Raw genomic sequence first — 12,856 nt, forward strand, 5'->3', positions numbered from 1 at the left:
TTTAGGATTTGCAGTGAGTGGTTAATGAGACAAGTATGATCCAACTTGTGTTTGCAATTAAACGGGGATACAGATACTGAATAAATACTGAAAATAACTGAAATGGTAATATGATTTGTTAATACTGATGCATGTAGATCTAATTCATTTTAAATGTTACAAAATAAGTGAGGTGCAAAATGTTATATGCCATATGATGCTATTTTTGTACATCTATAGCAGACTTTAAGAGACACAAATATACAATGTAGTTACTAATAAAACTATAAGAACATGAACACCAATCTTTAGATAAAGCGTACTGCTGGGAGGGAAGGGAATGGATGCAGAGAGCATGGTTAACTGTATCTTTAATGTTTCATTTCTTTAAAAAATATTTCACTAAATATAATGATAATAAATGATAGAAAAGTAAAAAAATGCTAGGAGAGGGTACAATAAAAAGACCTTGTTTTGTCCGGGTGGTTAAATATGGTTGGTTTTCACTGGAAGGTAATACAGTGTGTAAGTTTTGAAGGAGAGGAAATATGGAATAGTGTTAATAGGCTAGTCTGACTTGAAGGCCCCAGAACAGGAAGGAGTTTAGCACATTTGAGAAGGGAAAAGAAGGCAAATGCACTGAAAGAAGAGTGAGGTGAGGTGGATGGAGATTGGCCGTGGATGACTCTTAGAGACGGGACCATATTATGTAGAGTGGGCCTTCTCATATTTCGATGTACATCAGGATTGTTAAGAGTGTCTTAATTTTCAAATACAGCTAGCTTCCTGGGGCCCAGTCCTACAGTTTGATTCAAAAATCTAAATGTTTAATGTGCACCCCAGGTGCTTAAGCTGTAGGTTGTCCTCAGGACAGAGTTTGGGAGACATTTGTTAAAGGTCTTACATACCATATTAAGATTTTTGGACTTTATTCAGAGTTCAGTGTGAAACTTTGAAGGCTTTTAAAAAGGAGAGAGAATGATTTGGTTTGTAAATACTGCTCTGTGGAGAATGGATTAAAGAGAGAAAGTTGAGGTTTTGGACTCGAGATGTATTGGTGGCTTGGGCTAGAGGTGAGAGAAGTAGGTAAATAAGAGATGTGTTTAAGAAATAGGATTGGCAGCACTTGGTGATGGTTTTTGGTGGGTGAAAAAGAGTGAGATAGCAAGTTGACTACCAGGTTTTTAGTATGATCAACAGGGCCAAAGCTGCTGCATTAACTAAGATGGAGAATACTGGAAAAGCAAACCTTGGGAGTATGGGAAGAAATTAGTTTAATTTTGGCTGTTGTAACAAGGATCTGTTTGATTGTGGATATCAGATTGATTGACAGTGCTTTAAACATCTGGGGGTTATTTTTCTAATATAACAAAAAGTCTCAGGGACTATCAGGGGAACCAACCAGGGCTAGTGCCATCAGTAAGGTAAACTTCTGTTACACAAGCCTTAGTGTATTGATCTTAGAAATCATGACTATCAACTTAGAGTTGCAAGGTGGCTGTTTCATCTTTAGCCTCACCTGTATGGCCAAAGGGGGAGAAAAAAAAGAGAAAAGAGCGATACCTAAATCTAAAGGAAGAAGCTTTACTGGAAACTCACCTAACGCTCATTGACCAGACTAACTGCAAGGGAATCTGGGAAAGTGTTTTTAATTGGACACAATACTACCTTTAACAAATAGAGATTCTATTAGTATGGAAGGGATGGGTAGTGGATAACGGATAGACAACTATCAGTGTGTAGAAGCTAGCTGATGTTTGAGATCTTTGTGAGATATCTAAGTAGTGATGTTGAGTAAGCAGTCAGATTTAGGCCTAAAACTTAGGAGAGTAGTGTAGTTGGAGCTATAATTTTGTGAGTGGTCAGTATGAAGAGTAGTATTTGAAGCTGGGGTGGTGTGTGAGATTGCTTAAGGCGATAGTATAGAGTGATAAGAAAAGTGTATCAAAGACAGAACCCTAAGAAACCCTCATTTTAAAAGTGAGAGAGTAGGAGAGGCTTCCACTAGGGAGAGGTGGCCAGAGAAGAGAAAATCCAGCATAGTGTAATATCAGGAGTCAAGGAAAGAGTATTTTAAGGAGTTTGGAGCATTGAACTGTATGAAAGCATAGATAATTTAGTAAGATGAGGGCTTTATATTTACATGTCCTTTCTAAATTTTTTTTAGATAGAATAATTGCTTTATTTTGTAGTGTCTTAAAAATACCCCTTTCTCCAGCAGTTTTCTGTATTATATGTTGGAGGAGCTTGCTATGTAATTTGAATAATAAAATGGCTATGAAAGTGCTTTGAAAAGTTACAGCATTAGAGAAACATACTGTTATTACACCTTTTCTGTGTGTATGCTCCACAAAGCACACATGTTGAATGTTTCCCAATAGAAATGTGAAATAAACATTGAAGAATATAGGGAGTTAAGTAAGGCTCTCTGGAGACCAGTGAAAATGAGGGATTTCTTTTCTAACGTTAAAGCAATTAATAAAGATTGTGTTAGTGTTGTAGGTTGGAATAACTAGAAAACTCAAATCCATGTACCCGGCTTTGTTATAGTAGGATTTGAGGCATGCTAAGGAATAGGACCTTAAACTCTGAATTGAAACCATAATTCTTCCTGTATGAATGCTAAAACTGCTTTGTTTCACACTAGGAAGACAACCCCATCTGTTTTCAGGGACCTTGTTTGTATTTATTTATTTTTAATTTACAGAAGATGGTGTCTTTGTAAGAATATTTTGATTCCAATGGCCCAGATTTTTTTTTTTTTTTTTTTTTTTTGAGACGGAGTCTCTCTCTGTCGCCCAGGCTGGAGTGCAGTGGCCGGATCTCAGCTCACTGCAAGCTCCGCCTCCCGGGTTTAAGCCATTCTCCTGCCTCAGCCTCCCAAGTAGCTGGGACTACAGGCGCCCACCACCTCGCCCGGCTAGTTTTTTGTATTTTTTAGTAGAGAGGGGGTTTCACCGTGTTAACCAGGATGGTCTCGATCTCCTGACCTCGTGATCCACCCATCTCAGCCTCCCAAAGTGCTGGGATTACAGGCTTGAGCCACCGCACCCGGCCTTTTTTTTTTTTTTAATATGTGTATGTGGTGATGAATTTCTTCTCTTCCTGTCTCGTCGTCACTTTTAAGTTCTTTGACTTTTTTGGGTTTTATGTACTTGTTTTTTAAATGTCGCACTTTATCATTCCAGAAATGTGGCACCTTGTCCTCTATCCTAACATACTAATGTAATATTCACTAATGTTCATGAACTTTTACAAATACTTGTTTGTATAATAGTGGGAGAAGACCAGAAAGATAGTGAATGAGAAACTTTGATAGTCATCTGTGCAATATAAATATGCTTAAGGTCTGCAGTTTTGTTCTTTAGAGGAGTAGCTGTCTTTGTCCTTGCTCATTGCTGTTTTTCTTCTACTTTCTTGCTTATTGATTAGGAGTGCTGTTTTTAGACCACACAAAGATATATTGTTAGCTACTTTTATAATTGGATATATAAAGAGGGATGCTTATGACCTCATCGATATCTTTTTAGACCATTTGTTGGTGTTTACTGGAATAATATGCCACTGAGAAAAGAAGTTACTTATTTGCTGCCAGTGGCGTAGCAGTTGTATTTGCTTTTATTCACATTCGCCCAACTCACATTTCATTTTTAAAGATTTAAATGCAAAGAATAAAGGTAGTATCTTAATGTTTTTCTATTTGTCGTTTGTGATATTGATATATCAAATTGAATTACTTCTTTTGTTCTTTCATTTTCTCTTCATTTAAAAAACACCTTTGGGTAGCACCTCAGTATAAAATGAATATCTCTGATTTTCTGTAAGTTGTTTCTTTGTTGCTATTTTCTGATTTCCTGTCACAACATATTTCTGTCTTGGTATTGTGTTATTGAAGAAATCCCGATTGTTAGGAAATCGCTTGGCCCAGTAGATAGTTAGTAGTTGCAAGCACTGGCCCTGGCATCTTCCAGACTGGGTTTGAGCCCTTGTTCTCCCACTTAGCAGCTCTGATACCTTGCTTAAGTTATTTAAATGTTTCCTATCCCTTAATAACAGAAATAATATTTGGAGCACTTAGCTGAGTCAAGAGAGAGTAGGTGCTTCATATTAACTATTTCGTTATAAGTAATATATAATCTTTAATTTTTTGTCTTCATAGGTTGTCAGATTTTTTGACATGATTATGACTTTTTCGTTTACAAATGGGTGAAATTATTTCAGATTAAACTAGTCATTGAAAATTTTTGAGGCTAGGCATTGTGGCTCACACATGTAATCCCAGCATTTTGGGAGGCTGTCAGGAGGATTGCTTGAGCCCAGTAGTTTGAGACCAGCCTGGGCAACATAGTGAGACCCTGTCTCTACAAAAAAATGAAGAAATCAGCTGGGTTTGGTGGCACATTCTTGTGGTCGCAGCTATTTGGGAGGCTGAGTTGGGAGGATCAGTTGAGCTTGGGAGGTCAAGGCTGCAGTGAGCCATATTGCACCATGGCACTCCAGTTTAGGCAACAGAGCGAGAACTGTCTCAAAAAAAAAAATTGAAAATTTTATGTTTTTAAGGGAGTTTTATTAGCAAATTTGAGAACAGAATGCAGTTCTTGGAGCTACCATTTTGAGGTTGTATTTTTAAAGTGAAATTTCTGTAAAACAGCTTCTTCCCTTTATAGTAAAATTTACTATTTGATTTATTCCTCTCTATTGAAATTACTATATGAGAATCTCCTGCATTTGTGTAAGTTTGGAAATATGGGCATGAATTTATTGAATTCCTATTCCTATAAAGGATTTTTTCCCCAACCCTCTGAATCATACCAGTTTGGATTAGTTTTGTCTATATATAGTATATTAATAACTGTGTCTCAGTAAATCTTTGGAAAGCTTAGGAATATGTGGCCTCATACTCAGACTGTCTAATTATAAAAGTACTATAATTTTTTTTACACATCCTTACAAATATTAAGTAAGCTCAGTAGTAAAGGAAAGAGGAAATGTCTTTGATATACACATTACACAGGTTTATTTTTACCCTTGGGCAAGGTGATTAGTTTACATATAATGGCAACTTAAAATTTTTCTTTAGCCACCGTATAATAGGTAGTATGTTTCAATTTGACCTTAAGAAAATATAAAAGTGGGCTGAAAGCTTATTTTCATTTAAAGACTATAATCAGCCAAGTTGGAGTGAAGCCTTTAAAACAAAATTGGATCTGGAGTCATGATGGTTTATTTAACAGATGAAGCAAAGTATCTGTTCCATGACAAGAGATACTGTGGTGAGCTGGAAATGAGAGCAGCTTATGTCCAACTAGAGGCAGTAGAAACAGAAGGATGTTTTTTCAGTTACCTGCTTTTTTTTTTTCTCATTAAAGCAGTTCCAAACAGGCTGAATTCATGTTTATATGAAGACAAACTCAAGATGAAAAAGGAAATTTTGGTTGGTAATAGAGTTAGAAATTAAATAATTGAAGTAAAGTGTAAAACCAGTGAATCAATTTTTCCTGCGTCTCCCCGTCCCTCCATCTTCTCCCTTTCTTCCTTTTCTCCCCTCTCGCTTTGGTCCCATCCAGGCTTCCTTCCAGTATTTAGTAAAGAACTTTTATGGATTAGAGCTGAATTGATGTTTAATCCGTTGGTTTCCTTCTGTGCTTTGGATAACAATCTGAGATCTGTTAAGGACTCACATCGTCATGGTCTAGTTGTACAGAATTGGGAATCCAGATACCTGAGTTCTACTGAAGCTCCATCACTAATTCTATGTGACCCTGAGCCAGGGCCCTTAATCTCAGTGTTAGTAATAAATATATCTGTCAACATATTTTACAACCAGCCTGTCAGGGATTTTTAAAAACAAGTATAACTGTTCATAATGTTGAATGTTTTAGGGTCATCCACTATATAAATACAGAGTAATGTGAGTATATAATTCTAATAATTGCTACTTAATCATAAGTACAGAATTATTAGGGCATTTGCAGAAGTCACACAACTCAACCTTTAAACAAGCTCAAACTGCATAGGATAATGATAGGATTAAAGACTTAGGAATGCCATGTTTTAGAAGTGTAAAACTGATACACTCCCCACCTGCTTCTAGCTGTTTTGGAAAAAAGTGAAATTTGCTATGCCAAACATGCCAGTGTTAAGTGAACTCATGTGAACTGTAACATTTTTTTGTCCCACTGTTGTCATGACTTTGTACAAATAAACTAAGATAAGATTGTCTGGCTCGGGCAGGTTCTGACAAAGAGACTTGATAAGAAAAATGCAACAGTGCTGGAAAATCTACAAGATGAAGGGGAAACTATTAACATTTAATTTATAAATTTTAATGGGTATCTCCCCAAGTGCAGTGTCTCTTTGCCATGGGGAGGCATACATTAAACATAGAGCCCTTAATTTAATAGCTATTATTGTGGCTGTGTATAGTCTGTTTCTTTGTATGAAGGGATTATTTATCAAAACACAGCTTCCATGCCTCTGGCATTTACTGTTAACCCATTATTTTCTGGATCTTGGCCTCCTTGACAGGTATTTTAAAATCAACTCAAGTATCCAGTGGGGATATAGGGGAATGAGCTTCGATCAATGGTTAGCACACCTACATGCTTTGCAAGAATTGGTGTGGAGGTGGATGAGTGATCCTCTAGAGTGCCCCTCTCCTTCAGTTTGTTTGCCATGATAGGCATTCCAGAGGGTGTGTCAGCTTAGTTGGAAATACTCGTGGCACTCTTTAACAGACCAGGAAGCAGACTATCCCTACACGACATACTCCGTCTCTTGTCTCAGAAGTGTTAGACTTTCATTTTCTTTCGTGGCATTCTGCCCACAGCTCATTTCATAATTTATGTAAACTTAAAAGTATAGGGGGCTGTTGATGCTAGAAAGAAGAGGCATTTGTGGTGTTGCTTTTAAATAGTGCCTGTGCATGGGCTGCCTCCTAGTGCTTTTTTGTTTTGGAGAGAATTATACTCACTTTGTGTTCAAGCACTTATCTTCTGGTTTGGACTAAATTCAGCTCCACAGCTAGCCTTTTGTTTTCATGGGAAGAATACCAAACTTCCATGTTAGTCTTTAATAATTTTTGTTAAGGCAAGCTAATGTATTTTCCCTCTGGTTACTTACAAAGCCTTTGTATATTAAAGTTTCCTAATTTTTTTTCTCATGCTTGTGAATAACAATATACTCTGAATAAACCAAGTAAATTCTAAAATGTTCTATTTTGGGCTTTATTAATAAGAAATGGACTTTTAGAACATTTGAAATATTGAATAAGTGACTAAGTGCTACACGCATACTATAATAAAATCTCTTCAAACTAGCATGGTCTAAATTCAGAAATTTAAAAGGGAATGTGTAGTTCTTATATCCAGTCACGGGAACAGATGAGGCTTTATTGCTTAGAAGTACCAACATAGTTTTAAAAATAAGAACTATGGGTAATTACTATATTAATAGTATACAGGGGAATCTGGATTTTTCTTAGTGGTAGGGGAAGTAAGACACAAATGCTCCATGTGGTCATGTGTTACAGTGCCATAGTGAGGCAAAGGTAGACAGAGATTACTTTTGATTTAAGAGATTGGAGCAGAGTTCATAGGAATGGGTAAGAATAACATATCCGTGAGAAATGGGTGGGGAAAATGATTTCAGGAGAATAGTATGCACTGTGGGAGGAAGCAGGAGGTAGACCCGGGGTTGTGGTGGGAGTGGAGGTATCTAATTGACTGTGCCTGGCACATGCTGTCACAGGGCACTGTGTGGGCAGCTGGCAATAAGCTACATAGATAATGCTGGGCTACAATGGCCTGGGGAAAACTGGCAGCAAGGAAGGGACTTTCAGGCTAGTCTTTGAGGGAAGGGAAGGATTTGATTAGGAATCTGGGTGTTCTTAAAGAGCATAGACACCAAGACAAAAACAAGGGCAGTAAGACAGACCAATTTGGCTCTATTGAGGTTGAGAAGAAAAATTAAGTTAGCTGGACTGAAGAACCTTGAATACAAGGCTAAAGAACTTAAACGTTATCAGGAATGATTTTGGGTTTCTTGATAACTCCCCTGCTTTAGAAACCTTTAGTGATTAGAGCAATGTTTTGAGAATATGATTAGAAGTATGTGGAGAGGTTTTGGAGGGTGGAAGAAAGACCAGAAGCAGAGGCACCAGTTACGATTGAATAAATCTTGTAATGATATTCAAAGATGTAAAAGTTAAGGGAGATGGGCTGGGCGCAGGGGCTCACACCTATAATCCCAACACTTTGAGAGTCTGAGGCAGGCGGATCGTTTGAGGTTGGGAGTTTGGGACCAGCCTGGCCAACCTGAAACACCGTCTCTACCAAAAACTACAAGAATTAGATTAGTGGTGGCACATGCCTGTAATCCCAGCTACTCCAGACGCCGAGGTGGGAGAATCACTTGAACTGAGGAGGCGAAGGTTGCATGAGCCGAGATCCTGCCACTGCACTCCAGCCTGGGTGACAGAGTGAGACCTTGTCTAGAAAAAAAAAAAAAAAAAAAAACAGGGTTGGGGGCTGATAGAGGAATTAATTTTACAATTTAATACCCAAAATTGAGTATTTGATGCTTTGAGGGAGAATACTCACTTAGTCAATAGATATTTAATGAGCACCTATTATGTGTGGTAGACACTGAGTTTACCAGACATGGTAACTCAGTGGGGAACAGAAAGACAAGTGGTCTCTGCCCAGCACATGGAGCCTACATTTAATGAGAGAGACAGAAAACAAGTATATATAAAAATATATGTACTTTATATATAGTTACATATAATTTTATATAACATAAATATAGTTAAAAACTATAGTTTACAATATATATACACGAAGGGGAAAAGCAAGGTAAGGGATAAGGCAGTGATGAAAAGAAGGGAGTATTTTAGTCTTGAGAGAACTTTGGGTAGAGTGGAGACCTACCCAAAGGGAGGGAGAGAGGGGGCCTCCTGACTGCCTGGGGAAAGAGCATCTTTAGCAGCCAGTTGTAGGCATTGAGTGCCTGAGACCAGCAAGACATTCTGGCTGGAGTAGAGCTGGAAAGGGAAGACTGGTAGGAGTGATAACGTGCAGTGTAACCAGGAATAGAGCCTTCAGGGTCCTGAAAGCCATGGTAAAGAGTTTAATTTTACTTCAGATATGATGGAAAGGCACGGTAGTTCCTTGATATTTTTAAAAGATCCCTCTGGCAGCAGAGGTGATAAGGTGGTGACTCAGATGAGGCCTAAGGCAACAATGCTAGAGGTGGTGAGAAGTGATAGGATTCTAAACATATTTTGCAGGTAAAGCGAAGAGGATTTATTGATGAGCTAGATGTGGACTGTGAGAGAAATAGAATCAAGGAATACCCCCCCACAGTCTGTATGGTGAATTTGTCTGAATTAGAAAAAGCTAATTCTGTCTCTGGCCGGAAGCAGAAGCACCACTTCTCAGCACCACTGGGTAAAGAAGCTCCCTTCCTCCCAGCACATGTACCTGGGTGCTAGGACACCTTGGTGGGAAGAGTGTGGGCTGGTAACCCGTGTTGGCCCTGTGGCCAGGCATCCTTGTGAAGGACTCAACCTGTATAAGTGAATGCAGCAGCACTGGATGACTCCCGAGTTTGTGGCCTGAGCAAGTGGATGAATTGTAGTGTTATCCCCAAACTGGGGGGACTAGAAGAGGAGCTGACTGTGAGTGGCAGAAGATACAGCAAAGCAAATTCCATTTTGGGTATAAGTCTGAGATGCCAATTAAAAGTCCTGGAAGCAATGTCAAGTAGGCGGACAGTTGTGAACTAGAGCCAGGGTAGGAAGCCAGCAGGGCTGTTGCTGTTTTTGAGTTTGAAATGACTATCAAGTGGAGCTGTAGGACTAGAGCTTAGGAGCAAAGATTTAGATTAAAGATGGGGAAGTCAGTCTGCCCAGAGGAATAGATGAATCATTTGAAGGGCATTATATTGAAAAACAAGAAGATTGGACTGCCTTGGGAGTATTATTTGGCAGTGGAAAGTGGATAATGAATCTGCAAAGCAGCAAACAGGAGGAAGATCAGGATGATGGAGCAGCATGGGAGGCAAGTCGTGAGAGGGTGGAGGGTGCTGGGGAGAGCTGAAGGAATCGGGGCTTAGGAAGCTGCTGGAGCTTTGGAGAGCACTATTTAGAGGTAACAATGAGTGTGAAGGTAATTTTCAGGGAATTAAAAATATACTTTCAGGAAATACGTGCTGAGGGAGAACAATAGGATCAAGTGTTGATTTTTAAAAATAGGATGAAATTGTGTCTGTTTTAAGGTAAACTGAGGGAACTAATGAAGGAGGAAAAGTTAAAGATGCTAGAAACAAAGGGGATCAGTGAGGGAACAAGAGCAGGGCATCTGGAGGATAAGTGTTTGAAGGAATGGATAAAAAGTGAGTCTCAGAAATGAAGCTTTTTACTTTGAGCGATGAAAACAGTTTTTTATCTTTTCAGCAAAGTTGTAGTTAGGATCTTCTGTCTGTTTTTAGGGGCCTCTGCTGGTATTAAAGGCCTGAAGAAAGTATGGCAGGAACCAACAAGAAAAAAAAAATTGTCAAGCAGTAATGAGAGACCAGGTGGAAATATGGAGAATAGTCCATAATAGCCAGTCAGTAATCTGTGGCCAAAGAGCAAAAAGGGAATTGAGAATTCAGAGTTGACCCCACTAAAAAAGAAAGACATTAAGGGCATCTGAAACAGTGGTTTATAACCCAGAAGAGTGCATATCAAAGTCACCTGGAGACTTTAAACAAAATTATGGGCTGAGCATGGTGGCTCATGCCTGTAATCCCAACAGTTTGGGAGGGCAAGGCAGAAGGACTGCTTAAGACCAGGAGTTCAAGACCAGCCTGGCCAACATAGTGAGACCCCATCTCTATAAAAAACAAACTCTATGCATTTACCTCCTTTCTCTAAAATGTATCAGATTGAGGTGTAGGAGTAGGACAACAAGAAATGGGAGAGATGTTTATGTATGCTTTTAGAACATTCTGGGTGATACTCTTTAGTTCTTTGTTCCACCCCCATTCCCCATTGAGAAAACTGTTCTGGACTCTGGGCAGGAGTGGAAAAGGATGGCTGGGAGGGAAGCTAAAGGACTAAAGGTAAAGTTTTTTGAAGTGATATCAACACAAATAGTAATAGTAGTATTTTGGGGGTGTGCTCAGCTAGTTAGGTTCCTGTATGGTAGACCTTTACAGAGCCTTTCATATGCCCATGAATCTCCAAGAGGGGGGTTTAATATTTTAAGATCATATCCAGCCACAGGATCCTTATTTTCATGGACCATCTTATGGACTAGTTTCTGCAAATTACACTTTGAAAATGCTGAATTAGAGAACTGCAGCAATGGTCAGTTCCAGTTAATTTGGAAAGTTCATGGGTTTTGGAAGGGGGAAGCCATACTGGAAAGGGAGAATGTCCGGGTTAAGATCTTGAAGCACAGTTCAGGGCTGTGGCTTTGTTGGTGGAGAGCTGGGTAACTTTCCATTCCTCCAGTTAAACTTGTTTTCTACCACTGAGTGCAGCATCTGTTGAGTCATCAATATGAATGTTGAAGTTGCAAAGTGTAAGACAAAATGGGGGAATTTATGAAGTATTTACAAATATTCTGTGATCAATAATTTCTCATAGATAGGGATTGATAAAGTCTTTATGAAAGCAGACCAAAATCCAATGGCTTTTCAGATAACTAGACTTTTCCTCTTAACTATAAGAAAAGGAAAGTGGGTAACTGTCAAAGGTAGATACACTTTGAAATCTTGGAGCACTTAATAGAGGTGACTTAATATTTTGGAGCTGAGAAACCTTTTAAACACAGCAGTGTCGTAAGTTCTGAGAATGACCCAATTTGTACCACCTGGGCATTGAACTGAAGGCTGTCTTTCCAGTGAAGTAAAGTTTAAGATGACAGTTAACACTGAATGTTCTCTCTCAAGATTTGCAAAGAAGCCAGTGATTAGTGAGGATAGTGATTGTTGGCAGGGATTAGACATTTATATAGCATGATTTAATTTTTAATAATGTGAATGGTATCAGCATACAAACTTCCTCACAATATTGAGACATACAAAGTGGGAAGGCTTCTAAACAATTTTCAGTTGCTCCAACTATGAGTTTCACGAAATTCCATTCTTTTGTGCCAAGTGATATTATTCCATTCCTTCCCTCATGTATCTTATCTTTATTATTGAATTTTCCCTCACAATCCACTGTTAAAAGAAGAAAATATCACACATGTGGGTTCTTTTGGCTATGGAAGTGTCCTTGAGATAACTTCTTGCACATGACTCAGGTGAAGTGTTCAAAGCGCATGGAAATCACTTACCAGTGACAGGTGGACGTTGTATGTGTTTGTTTTCCCCTATGGATGCCTAAACTTTCTTTTCTTCACAGGTAAAGTCAGTGATAAATCTTTTGTTTGCTGCATATACTGGAGATGTGTCTGCACTTCGAAGGTATGTTTATAGGATGGATTAGCATGCACTTTACAGATATTTATGAAGTTGCTTCTGGGCGAGCAGCCATTTTAAGGTTAAAGTCTCACTTCTCTTTCCCTTTGATAAAAATGACCCCAACAAAATTTTTATTAAATAGGCACTTCCAGTGCCTATGGCCTGCTTTCCAATCTTGTCCTTTTCTGCCTCCTATAAAAAAGACGATATCTGTTTCCCCAAGTAGTAACCGTTCAGCTAATCTGGCTAATTAGTATCAGTGGCTTACTGGAATTGGACAGTGCCTTCTCACTCCCTGTCTACCCTCCATTCCCAGTCTTTGGGGTGTGTGTGAGGGTGGGAAGCAGCTAGGGGGTTTGGTGTCTAGCAGATCATCAGGACTAGTAAGGCCATATACTGCTGTATACCTAAGGTCTTTTGT

At 38.8% G+C, this 12,856-nt stretch overlaps 1 protein-coding gene across 1 annotated transcript in view; it reads left to right on the forward strand.

The window, feature by feature from the left end:
- The window catches only part of GLS (glutaminase), an 87,235-nt gene that overhangs the window by 62,940 nt on the left and 11,439 nt on the right, over positions 1-12,856 (forward strand). Inside the window, exon 15 of the mRNA XM_025404106.1 lies at positions 12,377-12,438. Coding sequence (XP_025259891.1) covers positions 12,377-12,438 — 62 coding nt within the window. The remainder of the gene's footprint in view (positions 1-12,376; positions 12,439-12,856) is intronic.

This window comes from Theropithecus gelada, chromosome 12, assembly GCF_003255815.1.
Source record: "Theropithecus gelada isolate Dixy chromosome 12, Tgel_1.0, whole genome shotgun sequence".
NCBI lineage: Eukaryota > Metazoa > Chordata > Mammalia > Primates > Cercopithecidae > Theropithecus > Theropithecus gelada.